Genomic DNA, 16075 nt, shown 5'->3' with positions numbered 1-16075 from the left:
ATCATATTGACACATGACAAGGGCTAAATTTTGACATTTAGTGCAGTGCCGTCTGGCATTCTTAGTTTTTAAAACCACAGAATAAAAACTAAGATGAAAATGAAGAAATTACATATACCCCGTTTTCCAATTACAGCACTAGAGCGCATTATGCGGCATAATGCTTCGTTGAATGTTCCAACTACAGCAACACTTAGCACAATCTAGCACTAGAAAAAGTAATGCGCGTGAATTGATGCGTGCAATCGATTTATCGTTAGTAATTATTAATTGTTGGAAAAAATTTTAAAGCTTTCGTTTCATTGTAGTTTTTTCGAAATAATCATAGTTAATTCAAATTGTGCTAAAAAAATAAATATAAGTATGGATGAAGGTACAAACATTGAAAAAAATGTTAATGAAATAATCAAAATCCAAATTACATAAAATAACCGTAAATATTTTTCAACCAATTATTATAGTAGGGGAGCCCAAGAGGGGATTTTGGGATTTACTCGAGCGCGTCAGATTACTATAAGGGACGGTACCTTAGCTATTCATTAGTACCTCTAGTCAATATGAGCAGTTATGGTTGGTGGGTGCGCTCAGGGGCCCCGCTGGAAAATTTGAATAATCCATAATTGCCTAAGGTTGAGCTCGAATCGTCAGATTAGCGAAATGGGGACTTCTTATATTGTAATTAACCCCCCCATATATTAATCTGACGCGCTCGAATAATATTACTTTAATTTTTTACCCTTTCTTCATAGCGATTAAATCGCCACTTAAATCGTCAGATTAACGTATACTTTTTTTCAGTGACGTCCTGGAGCATGCAATAACGAATATCTAACGCGCTTGAGTATTTCCAAGCCAATTTTTTTCTTTTTTAAATTAAAAAAAATCAAAAAACCCTTCCCCACCGCTAAAAGTGAAAACATTATAGGACCTTTTTTTCTCGCTATGGTCTAATCTACCAATTCTAATAGGTTCCCGTGACGCTCGAGTAAATCCACATTTAGCATCCTGGGCTCCCCTACTATTAAATATACCCACAGTATACCACTTTATTAACACATTAATGAGATTTTTGCTTACTCTTATGGATATTTTTTTTTCAACACTGAAATTAGCGCAACCTGCTGGTGCGTTTCATGTTCCAATTAAGCATCAGCATAATTCGGCACTGTGCGGCACTGAGTCGCATTATGCTCTGTAATTGGAAAACAGCCATAATCTTATACAGGGTGTACCAAAAAGTAGTGATGAACGGAAGCTGAGAGGTAGAGGACCTAGAGGGCTATCCGAATCACCCCCATGTATGTTATGCGATTTTTCGTATTTTCGGAGTTATGACGATTTTTTCAATTTTTCACCTATCGCCGAGTACGATGATATTTTCACTCATGCTGACGTCAATGATTGCGGAAGATGCTTGATTTTTTTTGTGTGCTAAGCTGAAAGATAGGCCAATTCAGTATGGTAACATTTACTATCGTTAGATCTTTGAATGGAATAAAAAAAAGAATTAAATGGCAAGAAAGATAAAATTACCCAGTATGTTCACCACTTCAAGGGCCCGTAAAAAAATAAAATCACATAAAAAAAGTTTTCCGTTTGACTTTTAAAAACTTGCTCTATCTATCAGATAGCTACCCTGAAAATTTCATTTTATTATTCAGAAGGCTTCAATCGAAAAATTTAAATCTAAATGTGGTAAGTGCAAAAATTGAATTAACATGATGATCATTAAAACCAATAAATAGGTGTTTAATTACCAGAAATTTTTAAAATAACCCCGCTGTTGCTCAATGCAAGTGCGACATCACCGTAAAAAGTTGTCTTTTAAATGTCTGAATGCCCTTTTATCATTTTTAATGGTTTCTTCTGCTACTATGAATTTCCGGGTTATTTCGTCCAAATTGTGGCAGTCTCTCGTCTTTGTAGTATCCCCACGGAAAAAAATCAATAGGGTTTATGTCCGGGGACCGCGCAGGCCAGGCTAAAGGGCAAAGATACCCTGAAAGATGGATTGGTCGTTGCAGCCTGCGCATGCGCCGGTGACGCCTGCCTTAAAGCCTGGCCTCCACGGTCCCTCGACCTAAACCCCATTGATTTGTTTCAATGGGAATATTAAAAATACCTCGGCTACATGAGAGAATGCCACAATTTGGACGAAATAACCCGGAAATTCATAGTAGCAGAAGAATCCATTAAAAATGATAAAAGGGCATTCAGGCATTTAAAAGACAACTTTTTACGGTGATGTCGCACTTGCATTGAGCAACAGCGGGGTTATTTTAAAAATTTCTGGTAATTAAACACCTATTTATTGGTTTTAATGATCATCATGTTAATTCAATTTTTGCACTTACCACATTTAGATTTAAATTTTTCGATTGAAGCCTTCTGAATAATAAAATGAAATTTTCAGGGTAGCTATCTGATAGATAGAGCAAGTTTTTAAAAGTCAAACGGAAAACTTTTTTTATGTGATTTTATTTTTTTACGGGCCCTTGAAGTGGTGAACATACTGGGTAATTTTATCTTTCTTGCCATTTAATTCTTTTTTTTATTCCATTCAAAGATCTAACGATAGTAAATGTTACCATACTGAATTAGCCTATCTTTCAGCTTAGCACACAAAAAAAATCAAGCATCTTCCGCAATCATTGACATCAGCATGAGTGAAAATATCATCGTACTCGGCGATAGGTGAAAAATTGAAAAAATCGTCATAACTCCGAAAATACGAAAAATCGCATAACATACATGGGGGTGATTCGGATAGCCCTCTAGGTCCTCTACCTCTCAGCTTCCGTTCATCACTACTTTTTGGTACACCCTGTATATAAAAATGAATCGCAAAATGTGTTGGTAAGCGCATAACTTGAGAACGGCTGAACCGATTTCGATAATTCTTTTTTTATTATATTCCTTGAAGTACGACGATGGTTCTTATGTAGAGAAAACGTAAACATGTACCACGGGCGAAGCCGGGGCGGACCGCTAGTATGTCATAAGTATGTAAATAATCACCTAGTATTCGTAATGTAATTTTCGCCACGAAAGAAGTCCCGTGGTGAAGGTATATCCATGAGTTCTTCTAGAATTTGTACTAAGTACTAAATAATCGAGCGCGATGCCGATGCCGGTCGCGCCGACACCGACTCGCACTTGGCCCGTTTTAATAGGCCGCATTAAAAAGCTAAGTATGTTACATATTTGTTAAACGAAAAAACTGAAGTTCTTCTCGTCTTTTTAATGGCTCCACGTATAAGATAGTCTTCGACAAACAGTTATTCGTGATATTGAATACCTCACGTGACGTGACACGTCCCTATAGAACATTTGAGAACATTAATTAATATTGAATGTACTAAAACCGGGTTGAAACAAAAGAATTAAGCATATCTTATTAGCAAACTCCATCCTTGCTGTGATACTATGTATTAAACATGTATTTTTTTCAATTAACTTAGAGACAATTCTTTTGTACATTTTATTTTTTTATAAAAACCGATTATATAATAAAACCGGTAAAATATAACTGGCAACAAAATAATACTTTGGTTGCCGGGTAAAATTTTATGAAAAAAAACTGGGCCTTTTCGTAGAGGTTCAACATGGCAGGAGATCAGGCGCAGTTTTATAATTTACTAATTACTTTATTATCTACAGATAATGACGTGCGAACACAGGCAGAAGTAAGTAAATTAAATAAAATATATATTTTACTAAAATTGATAGCTAGGAAATGTGATTAGAGAGAATTGTTGTAAAAACTAGTTATGGCCTCGTGTCAAAACGTGGTCATGGAGGATCTCTAGTGCTAATTTTATGTGTAATAGTTTTGTCTCATAGATAAACAATATATTTCGCGCAAAAATAATAATATATTTGACCTTAACACCGATTCTAAGATGCTGAGTGTGCATTTACGAAATTAGTCCAATAAATGTTAATTGTTAGCTATAGACGGATAAGTGTCATCGAACATGCTTCTATTTTAATGTATTAAATGCGTCGAATTTAACGAGCGCGTATTGTGACAAAGGAAGGTATTCTTTTATTTTAACTACATCGTCTAAGAAAGAACGTTACGTCTAGGAAATATTATTTTTTCATGCACGCCGAAGATATTAATTTTTTTCCCAATTTTCCAAGGAAGCCTACAATAATATTCCGACAGAAACAAAAGTGGTACACTTAGTTGGTGCTATACAAAATGCCGATCTCGGTGAAGAGGGGCGCCAAACAGCCGCAGTTCTATTACGAAGACTTCTCAGCGCTGAGTTCTTCGAATTCTTCCCTAAATTGCCATTTGAACAACAGGCAATGCTCCGGGAACAATTGCTCATTACACTCCAAATGGATGTCTCCCAGCAATTGCGACGGAAGGTAAGTCGTGTTCTCACATGTGATAGGCCATAAAAGGCGTCATTTTTCCCGCGTAACTTGCGCATTTTAATTATATTGAAAAATTTCCGCATCTAAAGTAAAATAGCTTTAATTCTTTGTCTTAACATAGAAATATCCTATGAAAACAATTAAAAATATTCATGTTGTGCTAGCTTACATAAAGTTACATGTGTAGACTGTTAAGAATAACTTTAAGCAGCTTACTGTGGAGTATATCTTGTTAAAACAATAATCACTTTATTTTTGCATTGGAGCTCTATTTTATAAAAGTAAAAGTTTCACTAATAATAATTAATACAATTTAATACACTGAATGGAATAGATTAAACTGATCAATTCTGATAAAAATATTAAAGCAGAACAACATTTTTATAAGTCTCCAAATCATAATTTGTAAAGTAAGCATTGTTTGTATTACATTCAATTCAACATCCTATAAATTCCATGCCTAATTTTAGATGAGTAATCACCTCATGTCTATTGATGTTCATTGGGCTAAATCTACATTATGATTCATGTCTTAAAAAAGACTTGTGAGAATGGGTGTGGTACTATTTAAAAGGTTTATTTTGTTGATTTACTTTATTAAAAAAGCTGTTACTATTTTGTATAAATTTGTAATTAAGTATAATATTCACAGATTTGTGATGTGGTGTCAGAATTGGCCAGAAATCACATAGATGACGATGGAGTAAATCAGTGGCCAGAATTCCTTCAGTTTATGTTCAATTGTGCAAATGCACAAGATGCCAACATCAAAGAAGCTGGAATTAGAATGTTTACGTAAGTATCTCCTTTTCTATCTTCAAACAATTAATTTATGTAAAGAAAAAGGAAGATTTTTTTTTTCTATATTATTTAATCAATGAGAAGTTATTACTCAACCAATTTTGTGTTAATAAATATTATGAGAAAATATCAAAGTCATGTGACTAGCATCTAGCACTGCAACTCAAATATTGAAATTTTGCACAAGTATCTAATTTTTAAATTTTATTTTATCTCTAGTTCTGTGCCTGGAGTTTTCGGTAACAGGCAAAATGAGAACTTAGACGTGATCAAGAGGATGCTCCTATCAGCATTGCAGACTTCAGAATCTGAAGCATTGCGGATGCAAGCTGTTAAGGCAGTGGGCGCTTTCATTTTACTCCATGACAAGGAACCAGCAATTCAAAAGCATTTCAGTGATCTACTTTTACCATTTATGCAGGTGAGATGTTTAATAAATAACATAATTACCTATTTCGGTATGTCTATATATCTGGATATCTAGTCTATGTGATTAATTTCTTGAATATACCTGTTTCATTTATTAAACTTTACCACTTTTAAATCATCTGATTAGATATCATTTACAGTCTTAACCTCATTTGTTAATGAGTTTATTGTAACAATTTTTAATCCTACTTTGAACTGAATTAATAAAACCATTTAAATTGGCACACATACTCCTACGTGTATATTTCCTCATGAAATGTATTACTGCCAAGGTGTGCAATATTAAATAGAGGATTTCGCTAACACCAACCTAACAATAGGATGGAGTTTGATAGTAGCCCTCAAGACAAATTCAATACTAATTAATTATTATACACAACATGTAAATGTATTTAATGTTTTTTATTCAAATTATAAAATAATAGAAATAATAAAACCGATAACTAATTTACAATATTTATTAACAGGTTGTTGTACAATCTATTGAAAAAGCTGACGATGATGCCGCACTGAAAGTTCTAATTGAACTTGCGGAAACTGCACCTAAATTCCTGAGGCCTCAAATTGAGGCTATTTTCCAAGTTTGCATCAAGGTAATTTTTTATTCTTGGCTATCTTTTGATATGTCATGATAGTATGTGAAATAAAGATAATAAATAATGTTAACATCAATTTTGATATTCACTTTTATAGCATTCAAATGCTTTATAAATATAAATTTCGGCGTAAGAAGCGGGTTCGAATCCTGCCTCGTGACAGAATTTTTTTTATTAAAAATTTATAATGTGATCATTAAATAACAATTCAGTCCATTTACAAAGATCAGCAAGACAAGATGCAATGATTTTTGAGTCCATTTCTCTCCACAAGAAAAATACTAATTTTGAAGTCAAAGATAAAATGAAGTCCTATTCATTACATACTATATAATTATGTAAGCTACAAAATCTTTATGACCTTAGGTTGTCGGCGATTCAAATGCCGAAGACAACTGGCGTCAACTCGCCCTAGAAACACTAGTTACACTGTGCGAGACGGCTCCCGCTATGGTCCGCAAGACAGTTCCAAATGCTGTACGAATGTTGACACCTCTTGTGTTGGAGATGATGTGCGAGCTCGATGATGAACCTGAATGGGCAGTGCAAGACGATGTCGCTGATGATGACAATGAACAGTATGTATTCATTTTTATCTGAAATACCTATTTATAAATGTTTCATGTTCTATTGATGCTAATGTTGTAAAATATATGTATTAAAAAGCAATTTCATTCATCAGTAAAATTTGTTTGCCTCGGTTACATTTTATGATGTCGCCATTACAAATTTTACAAGATCAAAACATCGAGATAATTAACATTCTTAGCATTTATAACTTTGGATGTCAGTCCCTCGATGACATTATAACTTAGCATTTGTTTAATTTATTTTGTATCAAGAATGTGGTGATAAAACAATTGTCCTCTTCCAGGAATTATGTAGCAGCGGAATCTGCATTGGACCGTTTGTGCTGTGGGCTGGGAGGCAAGATAATGTTGGGTCTGATCGTAGGGCAGGTTCCCCAGATGTTGAGCTCTGAGGACTGGAAGCGACGCCACGCGGCTCTGATGGCCGTGTCCTCAGCGGGCGAGGGCTGCCACAAGCAGATGGAGCAGATGCTCGACCAAGTTGTGTCCGCTGTACTCAATTATCTCGCTGATCCTGTAAGTTTATTTTTGGGTGTATGTTTTGATTAATCATGGTGTGAGATGTGCATTGTGCAACTATTTTAGATAGCAAAAACAACTTTACAAAATATTATAATATATGTAAAGTATCATTTTGAATTTATTTTTGAATTTCTAAAAAAAAATTAAAAATTTGAATTATTTAGTATAAAAGGGCTGTCATAAAACAATACCAGTACTTCTCACCTAATTAGCAAGCTAGCTTCATCACTGACCTACTTCAGTAGAAAGCTTTTACAAGATGATTTCAGAGAGAATTCAAACCACTTCATTATTGTGTAGACTGTAGACAGTGCCTTTTTATCTTTAATATAAATGACCTAGATTTTTGGCTTTTCATTACTTTTATATGAATACATGTATGGAAAAATATGAATGTAAAATATTTAAAGAAAATTTTTGTTACAGCACCCTCGCGTTCGTTACGCCGCTTGCAATGCTGTCGGGCAAATGTCAACAGATTTTGCGCCCGTTTTTGAGAAGAAATTCCACGACAAGGTTGTGCCTGGCCTTTTGATGTTACTTGACGATAATGCTAACCCCAGAGTACAGGTATGTGTAGAATTTTCATTTACGAATAATTTTTTTTTTCTTTCAAATAAAAATTTTGGACTATGTTTTGTACTAATGTTTTTTTTTTGTCTACAGGCACATGCAGCTGCTGCTCTAGTGAACTTCAGTGAAGATTGTCCTAAGCCCATCCTCACTCAATATTTGAGTCCTCTCATGGGCAAGCTTGAAGCTATTCTAACTGCCAAATTCAAAGAGGTAACAATTTATATCATCTATACAAACTGTCCAATGTTCGTTTGTGGTCAATAATGATCCATCATTTGATCACTTCCATACCATTGGTAGATTAAATGTGGCGATTGCTCCGTTTCTATCTTTGATAGATAGTCAGGGATCTCAGTTCACAGACATACATTTTTATATACTTAAATTTTTAAAACATTACATAGAATCTTAGTATAGGAACAAGACTTCAAATTAGTCAAACTTTAATAGCCAACAAATTGTTATTTTAACTTGACGAATTTTCTAATAAGCAATATGTTCCTATAGTTGGTAGAAAAGGGCACAAAGCTTGTGTTGGAGCAAATCGTGACCACAATCGCGTCGGTCGCCGACACGGTCGAGAAGGACTTTGTGGAATATTACGACCGTTTCATGCCGTGCCTTAAGTATATCATTGCTAATGCCACCACTGAGGAGTTGAAGCTTTTGCGTGGCAAGACTATCGAATGTGTCAGTTTGATTGGTGAGTTGTTTGATAAAAGATTATCGGATATTATATCTATATATATAAAACTCTAAACAAAGGTGACTGATATAGTGATCTATCAACGCACAGCCCAAACCACTTGACGTATCGGGCTGAAATTTGCCATGCAGGTAGATGTTAGGATGTAGGCATCCGCTAAGAAAGGATTTCTCGAAGTTCTTGCGGGAACGGGGAAAAACGGGGATGCACGTACAAAGTCGTGGGCGGAAGCTAGTATAGATATATAAAAGATATTGAGAAGGAAAACATGATGTTCATAATTAAACTTTTTAACTAGTCTTAAAACAAAATATAATTTTTGTTTTTATTGTATAGGTCTGGCTGTTGGAGAACAGAAGTTCATGGCCGATGCATCTGAAGTAATGGATCTATTGTTGAAGACTCACACTGAAGGTGAACAGCTGCCAGCTGATGATCCACAAACATCATACTTAATCTCAGCTTGGTCGAGAATTTGCAAAATTATGGGTAAATATGGTTTTCGTTATCTCAAAATTGTATGATTTTCATTTCGATTATTTTATTTTCTACAATTGGAGACTTCTGTTAAATATTGATTATTTCTTGTATTTAATCTAATAATTTTCTCTATGCAGGCAAAAAATTCGCTCAATACTTACCAATGGTAATGGAGCCAGTAATGCGTACCGCCGCCATGAAGCCCGAGGTCGCTCTGTTAGATAACGACGACCTAGAGACAATTGAAGGAGATTTGGACTGGCACTTTGTGACTCTTGGTGAACAACAAAACTTTGGCATTAAAACTGCAGGTAAATTATTATTAAACTTAATTAAATATTTATATTTTTTTTCAATTGATTGTCGAACAATAGAAAAACGTGTGTATAAAAAAATTATTTGTTTATAGGTCTCGAAGACAAAGCATCAGCCTGCGACATGCTGGTATGTTACGCACGCGAATTGAAAGAGGCGTTCGCCGAATATGCCGAAGATGTAGTCCGTCTCATGATCCCCATGTTGAAGTTTTACTTCCACGACAACGTGCGTATGGCGGCCGCAGAGTCGCTCCCATACTTGCTGGAATGCGCTAGAATACGCGGCCCGCAGTACATACAGGGCATGTGGGCCTACATTCTACCTGAGTTGTTGAAGGCCATCGATTCTGAGCCTGAGCAAGAAGTCCAAGTGGAATTGTTGAACAGCCTTGCTAAGGTAGTTATGTGAGATTATTTATGTATTTTAACAATGCTATAAATTATTGGTTATCTTAAATGGTCTCAGTTTGCCTAAAAATACATGTCTTTACAGTGTATAGAGTTACTCGGCGCTGGATGCCTTTCCGATGAAATGATGGCTGAAGTACTGCGCATTTTGAATAAACTGCTCACAGAGCACTTCGAACGCGCTACTGAAAGAAGACAAAAACGTGCCGACGAAGACTACGACGAAGTGAGTATCTGCTGTTAATAATCATCATTTCGTAATTATAGTAATAAATGTTCGCATTTATTATTACCTTACTCTGTCTGTCACCCTGTTTATGAAAATATTGATGACAAAAAATTTTTACATTTTATTAGGAAAACAAAACTTAATAGTTGTTAAATTTAGGAATTAAAGATTTTAAACGCGATTTATTCCGAACACGAATAAATCGCATTTATTATTCGTTAACAACATTAATTTTTAAATGTAGAGTACTCGCGTAAAATCAAACACAAGTTGTGAAATAAGATACAACAATAGTTTACAATGAAATAAAGTTTAATAAAATTCTCATCCATACTAATATTATTAAGCTGAAGAGTTTGTTTGTTTGTTTGAACGCGCTAATCTCGGGAACTACTGGTCCGATTTGAAAAATTCTTTCGGTGTTAGATAGCCCATTTATCGAGGAAGGTTATAGGCTATATATCATCATGCTACGACCAATAGGGATGGAGCCACGGGGGTGAAACCGCGCGGAGCAGCTAGTAAATTATATTTGTATCGCCAGGTTGTTGAAGAGCAGCTAGCGGACGAGGACAACGAGGACGTGTACGGGCTGTCGCGCGTGGCGGACGTGCTGCACTCGCTGATGTCCGCGTACCGCGAGGCGTTCTTCCCGCACCTCGACACGCTGCTGCCGCACCTCGTGCAGCTGCTGGCCCCAGGACGCCCCTACGCAGACAGGCAGTGGGCGATCTGCATCTTTGACGACGTTATCGAATTTGGAGGTTTGTACTTTTTAATGATGCACATGGAAAGGCATATTCTAAATATTTGCTCTATTAAATTGTACTGCTGAAGTCTTTTGCGTCAGGCAGTACCATTATTTGCGTTTTTAATATAATTGGCAAGCATTCTTTTGCTCACTAGGATAGTTGCAAAATAATTGTAAAAGGAATCTTATACTTAATATCAAATCAACTTAATAATAATAAAGTAACTTGCAGGTTGACGAAATTATTGTAATAAAATTAAACCTTTTGTTCCTAGGTCCCGCCTGTGTGAAATACCAAGATATATTCCTCGAACCAATGCTGAACGGACTCCGTGAACGCGAACCCGAAGTCCGCCAAGCCGCCGCGTACGGGTGCGGAGTGCTGGCCCAATTCGGCGGCGCCCAGTTTGCGCCCGCCTGCGCTAGGGCTGTGCCCCTCCTGGCCGCACTCATCGCCGAACCCGACTCCCGCACTGTTGAGAACTTGAACGCTACCGAAAACGCCATCTCTGCTGTCACTAAGATTATCAAGTATAACCACTCTCAAATCAATAGGGATGAGATTATAAGGCATTGGTAAGTACAATGATGCAATAAAATAATTCACTTAATTATTATAATATTGCTATAATATTTAAATATTATGTGATACAATGTATGAATCGCATACAATGTAACAGGTTAATTTCATTTGATAATTATGACACATTGTTTATCATATATGATACACAATACACGTATCAAATCTTCCATTGGATAACCTTTGTACTCAATTCTTATCTATCCCAGTCTGCACATGAAAGATTAGTTTCTATCATTTCTCATTCATCAGTCCTATTTTTAACCTCTACTCATAGTTAGTAGAGTAGCTTATAATAAACTTTCTATAGTTTGATGTTTGTTCTTATTCACTCTATCCCACTCTTATATGGCTTACTTATATTTCTTCCATTGAAATTTTTAACTTTACTCAGGCTGACCTGACAATCCATAATATTGAATAGTTATTAAAATTGGAATCATAATGAAGTGTATATCTTATATACTTTGTAATACGCGCCAATTCTATTTTGATATATACTTTGTGGCATGGAAGAATTATGATTTCAGTGATAAACTTTTTGGTAAAAAATTCACTGTTTTAAGTCTCCACTAGTTTTTTCTAATCTCCTTTTGCAGGCTCAGATCACTCTTATTCCAACATTATGTTTTTCACTAAATTGTAATAATTTCCGCAGGCTCACATGGCTGCCGGTAGTGGAGGACACGGAGGAAGCGCCGCACGTGTACTCGCTGCTGTGCGAGCTGGCGGGCAGCGGGCACGCGGCGCTCGCCACGCCGGACGCGCCGCAGCGGGTGCTCGCGGTCATCGCGGAGGCGTTCCTGCGCGACGCCGTGACGAATGATAACCCCGTGTTCGCGCAGATGATCGCGCTCGTTAGACAGATACAGGTAGGTTGTGTTCAGGATGGTGTATTGTATAAAGTGTATGTAATGTAGGGAAAATATGGCCTCAAAGAGATTGATTTTTTTTTTTTTAGGACATTATTACACAAATCGACCTAGTCCCACAGTAAGCTCAATTAAGGCTTGTGTTGTGGGTACTCGGCGACGATAAATATAATATATTTTAATAAATACATATATAGATAATAACACCCAGACCCAAGAACAAATAATTGAGTTCATCACACAAATATTTGCCCTGACCGGGGATCGAACCCGGGACCGTCGGCTCAGTAGGCAGTTACTTTACCACTGCGCCAACCGCGTCGTCATTGTTATTATTCGATTTACTGTTCAGATTATTTATCAGCCTTTCCACCACTTTATTTATTATGAGTAAAAAAATCTAGTCTTATGCAAAATTTATATCGAACATTGTTACATTATTTATGCCCACTCTGAAAAAATTGACTGCTTATATTCTTATGCGAAGAATATGTTTGTACTAATAACTAATTTTTGTTACAGGGCAACGCTGAACTGTTCAACTCGTGCCTGATGCAACTGAGCAGCGATCACCAAGAAGCTTTGAAGCTGGCTCTATCCACATAGTGGTCTTCTTAACTCATTGCTTGTATTTATTACCGCCCGCACATCGCTCCGTAAACACGCTCCATACTAGGGCCCAATATATAACTAACCAATTGTGGACTGCCTACTTGTTAATGATTAAAATTATTAACCCTAAAAAACTATTTAAACTTTTATTCACATTATATGTGCCCCTCTCGTTAGATAATAAATTATTCAATAACAGAATGTTATCCCCCCTTTCTTTCCTTGAATGGATATTTTCTTCGATCTCATTCGACATCTGTTGGGCTAAAATTGCTGTGATATATTTTGTACTAATTTATAACAGCCATTGTTTGAAAGTAGCGTCTCCTCGACCATGTCATTGTCGTTTCTAAACATTTATATTTTCTAGTGTCAATATTTTGAAATGTTACATGATGTGGATGGTCCAATTTTTAATTGAATTGCATGGATTGTAGAAATTCTAGAATTTTCCCCTTACATGACGTAAATGATGAAGAATTTTGCTAAAATACGATAAGAAATAGAATATTATTAAATGTTACTATTATGTAATTGAATACATAGCGTTTATACATTAAAAAATTGGGCTGTCACATTCCATTTTTATAGGTTGCCATGTATTTGGCTGCATTGGGATCTTGGTAGTTGTTTCTCGAAATAGACGAGACTTCTGTTTATAAGATACAATTTTATTCAATAAATAAATATTATATTATGTATACATTTCTTTGTTTAACTAAAATAAAAGTTATTGACATTATAAATTTTTAATTTATTTTCTGTAATTAAGTTATTTAATGAACCCTCATTTCCATGTTACTTGACTACAAATAAATACCTTATGGCCATTCACTGTAAATTAAGCTGCATTGATATCTAGAATTATTAATCAATGGAATCTACACCGTCATTATAGAGACCCCCTTCCTAATATTTACCGTGAACAAGAAAAAAGTAATGCTAATACAACTATTTAATTGATTTGGCCATACATGCCTACAAGTATTGCCTTTGTCTAACTTATTACAATGAGGCATGAGCACAGATAATATTATAACTACTATTCCCGTTTTATTTTTACAAAGTTATTATTGTCATTTTACTCATTAGGTAAAGGGCTTTCGATATCAGTTTAAAGTTTTTTGATATCTGCAATAGTTACGGAATAATCGCCTGTGCACGTCTGTACCCACATCTGTACCACGTGTGATTCGACGTATTTCTGTAAAGTTGCATACAGTAAATTATTTTTTGAAAAATAAGGTCATAAAGAAGTTTCACTTCTTACGTGTAGTACACGCGTGGTACACGCACACAGTTTTTTTTTTATTTATAATTATCGTCTGAGCAAGGTGTATCGTCGTATTTTATGTACTCTGTGGTATATGCACAGATCTACTACGGTATAAAGCGTCTTATACACGGTCCATCCCCGACGTACGTCGGCTCAAGGCCGCGGTGCTGGATGTATCCGTCTCACTCTACGGATGTATCCTACTGACGATCGTGCGCGCATCAAGCATGGCTAGGGTTGCCAACTTTTATTTGAAAAAATAGAGTATATCTGATTTTAAAGGAGGTAAATAAAGAGTAAATAAATATTTAAAAAAATGTATTTTTTTGTACTTTTTGCAGTACCTAAGAATTTTTCATTATTTTTAAATGAATTATATGAATTCAAACATTCCAAATTTATATATTTCAAGAGCTCATTTTTAATTAATTTTTAATGAAGCTCGGTTTCTCTCTTCCCGCCACTTCACATTCATGACCGAAAAGACTCTCAGTAAATGCTAAAGTGGCGGGAACAGAGAGTATATAGCTAATCATTTTTTTTAAACAAACAAATTCGACAAGATATTTATTTTAAGTAAATTGCCATTTTTCTGCAGTGGACTTTTGCATAAAATAAGTGTTATTCAACAATTCGCCTTGGAGTTCTTTTAAAATAATAACTTCTGAATATAAACTGTCCATGTGTACTTTTTAATATTGATTATCATTACTTTTGGATCAACCTATGTAGGTATGTTTAGTCTTCGTAAATTAAGTTTTCCTTCTATAATTTGTTCTAAATTATTAAATTCAATAATATTTTTTAAAGATATTGTATTTAGTGAAGATATAGAGTTATCACTACTAAAATCAAACCATTTTTCTAAATAAATCAAACATTTGTCTTGGGGAATTGGGGATACAGACGATACAGTAAATAGTCGGCTTTTTTGGTTTGCATAATATTACATGACTGGCACTCACTTGTAGTAAAAATTGTGTAAAATAAATATTTTAGCATTATAGATTATAGAGTATGCCTGCATGATAGTACAATACTCTATTTTATCACAAAAAAATCATATCAATAGGCCACGTTTCCAAGTATTTACATTAATTTCTGTTGGCAACACTGATCTGCTGTACGTCCGCGCTATTCACTGTCCATCTGCACGACGTTCGCGGTGGTGGGGGTGCTCGCTGGACAGGATGAAAAGTTGGTCGTGCACATCCAGCAAGATAATAATAATAATTATTGACGTACGTCAACACTATTCACTGTCGTTTTGCGTCGTGCATCGTGTATGACCTTGGCGGGACGTACGTCAAGATGGACCGTGAATACGACGCATAAGTTTTACTTACCTTTGTCAAATTTCAATTGTCAACAAAGAATATACTACTCTCTTTGTCAATGTCACTTTCCGGTGTCGACCCCGAAGCAATTTCCTATGACTGACGTAAGAAGTTCGTGTTTTGTTCAAATTTATTCTAAAATATAAAATTAAATATTTTATTTTCCTTTTTTGCGTTTTCGATAAATTTTCCTTATTTGATATTAGAATTTTCGTGATTTTTTTTCTTATAATTAAATGACTCATGGAGAGGTTGTAATTTAATATCTCGCAGATTAACATTTAATAGCTGTGTTTTACCTGAAAATAAAACACATATTAAATACTTACCTATATTTGAAGCTTACTTCATTGAGAAGGTACCTAGCTTTTTCCGCCTATTTTGCCCTCTCTTTCCGTTGTATATATGCTATCTCTCTCGCACACCTCTCCACCAGGTGGCGGGGCGCACGATAATGTGCGGGCGCTGGATGTTTTTTCATTGAGTCGAAATCCACAACAGGTGGACGTTAAGTGTAAGCTTCAAATATAGGTAAGTATTTAATATGTGTTTTATTTTCAGGTAAAACACAGCTATTAAACACTTGACCGTAATTTGAAGCTTA

At 35.4% G+C, this 16075-nt stretch overlaps 1 protein-coding gene across 1 annotated transcript; it reads left to right on the top strand.

Annotated features, from left to right (window-relative positions):
- The first annotated feature begins 3532 nt into the window (after window positions 1-3532).
- Window positions 3533-13604, top strand: Karybeta3 (karyopherin beta 3). The gene is made up of 18 exons (XM_090119991.1): window positions 3533-3686; window positions 4147-4380; window positions 5042-5184; window positions 5410-5611; window positions 6087-6212; window positions 6582-6793; window positions 7090-7321; window positions 7754-7897; window positions 7994-8113; window positions 8411-8606; window positions 8946-9098; window positions 9227-9400; window positions 9499-9803; window positions 9900-10040; window positions 10588-10807; window positions 11070-11370; window positions 12033-12246; window positions 12769-13604. Exons 1-18 carry the CDS (start codon window positions 3606-3608, stop codon window positions 12850-12852), a joined length of 3282 nt encoding a protein of 1093 aa, XP_089976117.1. The 5' UTR covers window positions 3533-3605; the 3' UTR covers window positions 12853-13604.
- The last annotated feature ends 2471 nt before the right edge of the window (window positions 13605-16075 follow it).

Source organism: Colias eurytheme, chromosome 3 (genome assembly GCF_061535395.1).
Source record: "Colias eurytheme isolate Ceu_HAF_F1 chromosome 3, ilColEury1 Martin Lab GWU primary, whole genome shotgun sequence".
NCBI lineage: Eukaryota > Metazoa > Arthropoda > Insecta > Lepidoptera > Pieridae > Colias > Colias eurytheme.
This window is presented reverse-complemented; position numbering and strand designations above follow the sequence as displayed.

Coding starts and splice junctions, on each gene's coding strand:
- Karybeta3 (XM_090119991.1), top strand. CDS start 3,606: ATGGCAGGAGATCAGGCGCAGTTTTATAATTTACTAATTACTTTATTA. Junction 7,898..7,993: donor ATGCTAACCCCAGAGTACAG/GTATGTGTAGAA, acceptor TTTTGTCTACAG/GCACATGCAGCTGCTGCTCT. Junction 10,808..11,069: donor CGACGTTATCGAATTTGGAG/GTTTGTACTTTT, acceptor TTTTGTTCCTAG/GTCCCGCCTGTGTGAAATAC.